At 34.5% G+C, this 1,483-nt stretch overlaps 2 protein-coding genes across 3 annotated transcripts in view; both read left to right on the top strand.

Moving 5' to 3' along the window:
* put (activin A receptor type 2 punt) overlaps positions 1 to 195 on the top strand; it is a 36,598-nt gene extending 36,403 nt beyond the window's left edge. The window contains exon 14 of one of the 2 annotated variants that reach the window (XR_010844855.1): positions 58 to 195. The gene's annotated coding sequence lies outside the window, so the exon portion shown is untranslated. The remainder of the gene's footprint in view (positions 1 to 57) is intronic. The other variant, XR_010844856.1, reaches the window with a different exon arrangement.
* Positions 136 to 1,483, top strand: part of LOC106684229 (luciferin sulfotransferase) — a 39,423-nt gene continuing 38,075 nt past the window's right edge. Inside the window, exon 1 of the mRNA XM_067052527.1 lies at positions 136 to 431. Coding sequence (XP_066908628.1) covers positions 257 to 431 — 175 coding nt within the window. The 5' untranslated portion in view covers positions 136 to 256. The remainder of the gene's footprint in view (positions 432 to 1,483) is intronic.

Below are 1,483 nucleotides of genomic sequence, written 5' to 3' on the forward strand. Positions count from 1 at the left end.
GTTTTTCTAAAAGTTTTTTTTTTTAATTTTTATTAATATTTCTTCTTGTTCTGCCAGTTTGTTTTTTATGCTGGAAAGAAGTTTAGCTGGAATCTTCCTTCAAAAAGACTTGATCGATTTGCGGTGGCTTTAAATAGTTAAGTATGCCCAAGAGTGCGCCGACAATGGCAATGAAGGTGACCCTGAAGAACCGCAGTGTGGTGGGGACCCCCCTTCACCGACCACATCGCCAGTAGCAGACCAACAGCTCCTCAAGATGGAACCAGTGGGCGAAGAGGACAACCAGCGCCTGATGGCCCTGTTCCGCGGCGAGAGGTCCGGCTTCTTGAGGGCCCGCGGCTGCATCCTGCCCCTCGCCTTCCAGGAGTTCGACCTCCGCTCCCTCAAGCTCAGGTCCTCCGATGTCTGGATCGTCACCTTCCCCAGGTCTGGTAAGTTGTCTTAAAATAGTTCTGCAGAACGTTATTGTATCAGCGGATCTACATCAAGTTTGGGAATTTTTTTTAATTATGAAAAAGTCTTTAAAACAGAAAAAGAAAAAAACGGGAAAATTTACTGATAGAACTCAAGTCTCTGAAAGAAGGTACATTTTAGCTAAAATATTTATTTTTCAATTTTCTATCACAACTTTTTCAAGGTGCGAAAAAAAGAAATTCAACTTTTTTATTCTCCCTAAAAAATATTTTACTAAATAAATCAAAACTTGTATCCTTTATTGTCTCAACACTTTTTATTTTTCACCAGTCCAACGTTTCGGCCATTATAGCCATCCTCAAGGACATCTTCAATTATAATTTCTTCCTCACATTAAATTTAGAGTTACTTTTGCAGGCTATTCTACCCAGGTCATTCTTTATAAGTTAATTTAAAATCATAAATATTTAATTCTTCTTATATAAGATTATCCACACAAATTCACTACCATATAACCCAATTATATTTAACTTATAATTAAAGAATGACCTGGGCAGAATAGCCTGCAAAACTAACTCTAAATTTAATATGAGGAAGAAATTATAATTGAAGATGTCCTTGAGGATGGCTAAAATGGCCGAAACGTTGGACTGGTGAAAAATAAAAAGTGTTGAGACAATAAAGGATACAAGTTTTGATTTATTTAATAAATAATTACCTTGTCTCAAGAAATTGAAATAATATAATTAAAAATATTTTACTTCACCAAATCAGTCAGTCCAAATCATTTCACAAGACAATGAGAGTAATTATATATATAAATCAATTTTTTTTTTTTTTTCTGATCCCTCTAAAACAGAATAAAACAATAAATTAATGGTTGCTTTACATATGGTATACATAAATCAAGTTGAGTATTACCTTTTTCTACCTGTGGTACTTTAAGGTTGCGATGGAATACTTATCTCAGTATTGTGAATGTGTACATTCTATATGGTCCTACTAGAAAATATCCGGAGGTGAGGGCCTCCTTAAATCAATTAATAAAATAATTAATAAAGTATAATAA

Source organism: Halyomorpha halys, unplaced genomic scaffold, assembly GCF_000696795.3.
Source record: "Halyomorpha halys isolate HHAL.00 unplaced genomic scaffold, Hhal_1.1 Scaffold558.1, whole genome shotgun sequence".
Taxonomy (NCBI): Eukaryota; Metazoa; Arthropoda; class Insecta; order Hemiptera; family Pentatomidae; genus Halyomorpha; species Halyomorpha halys.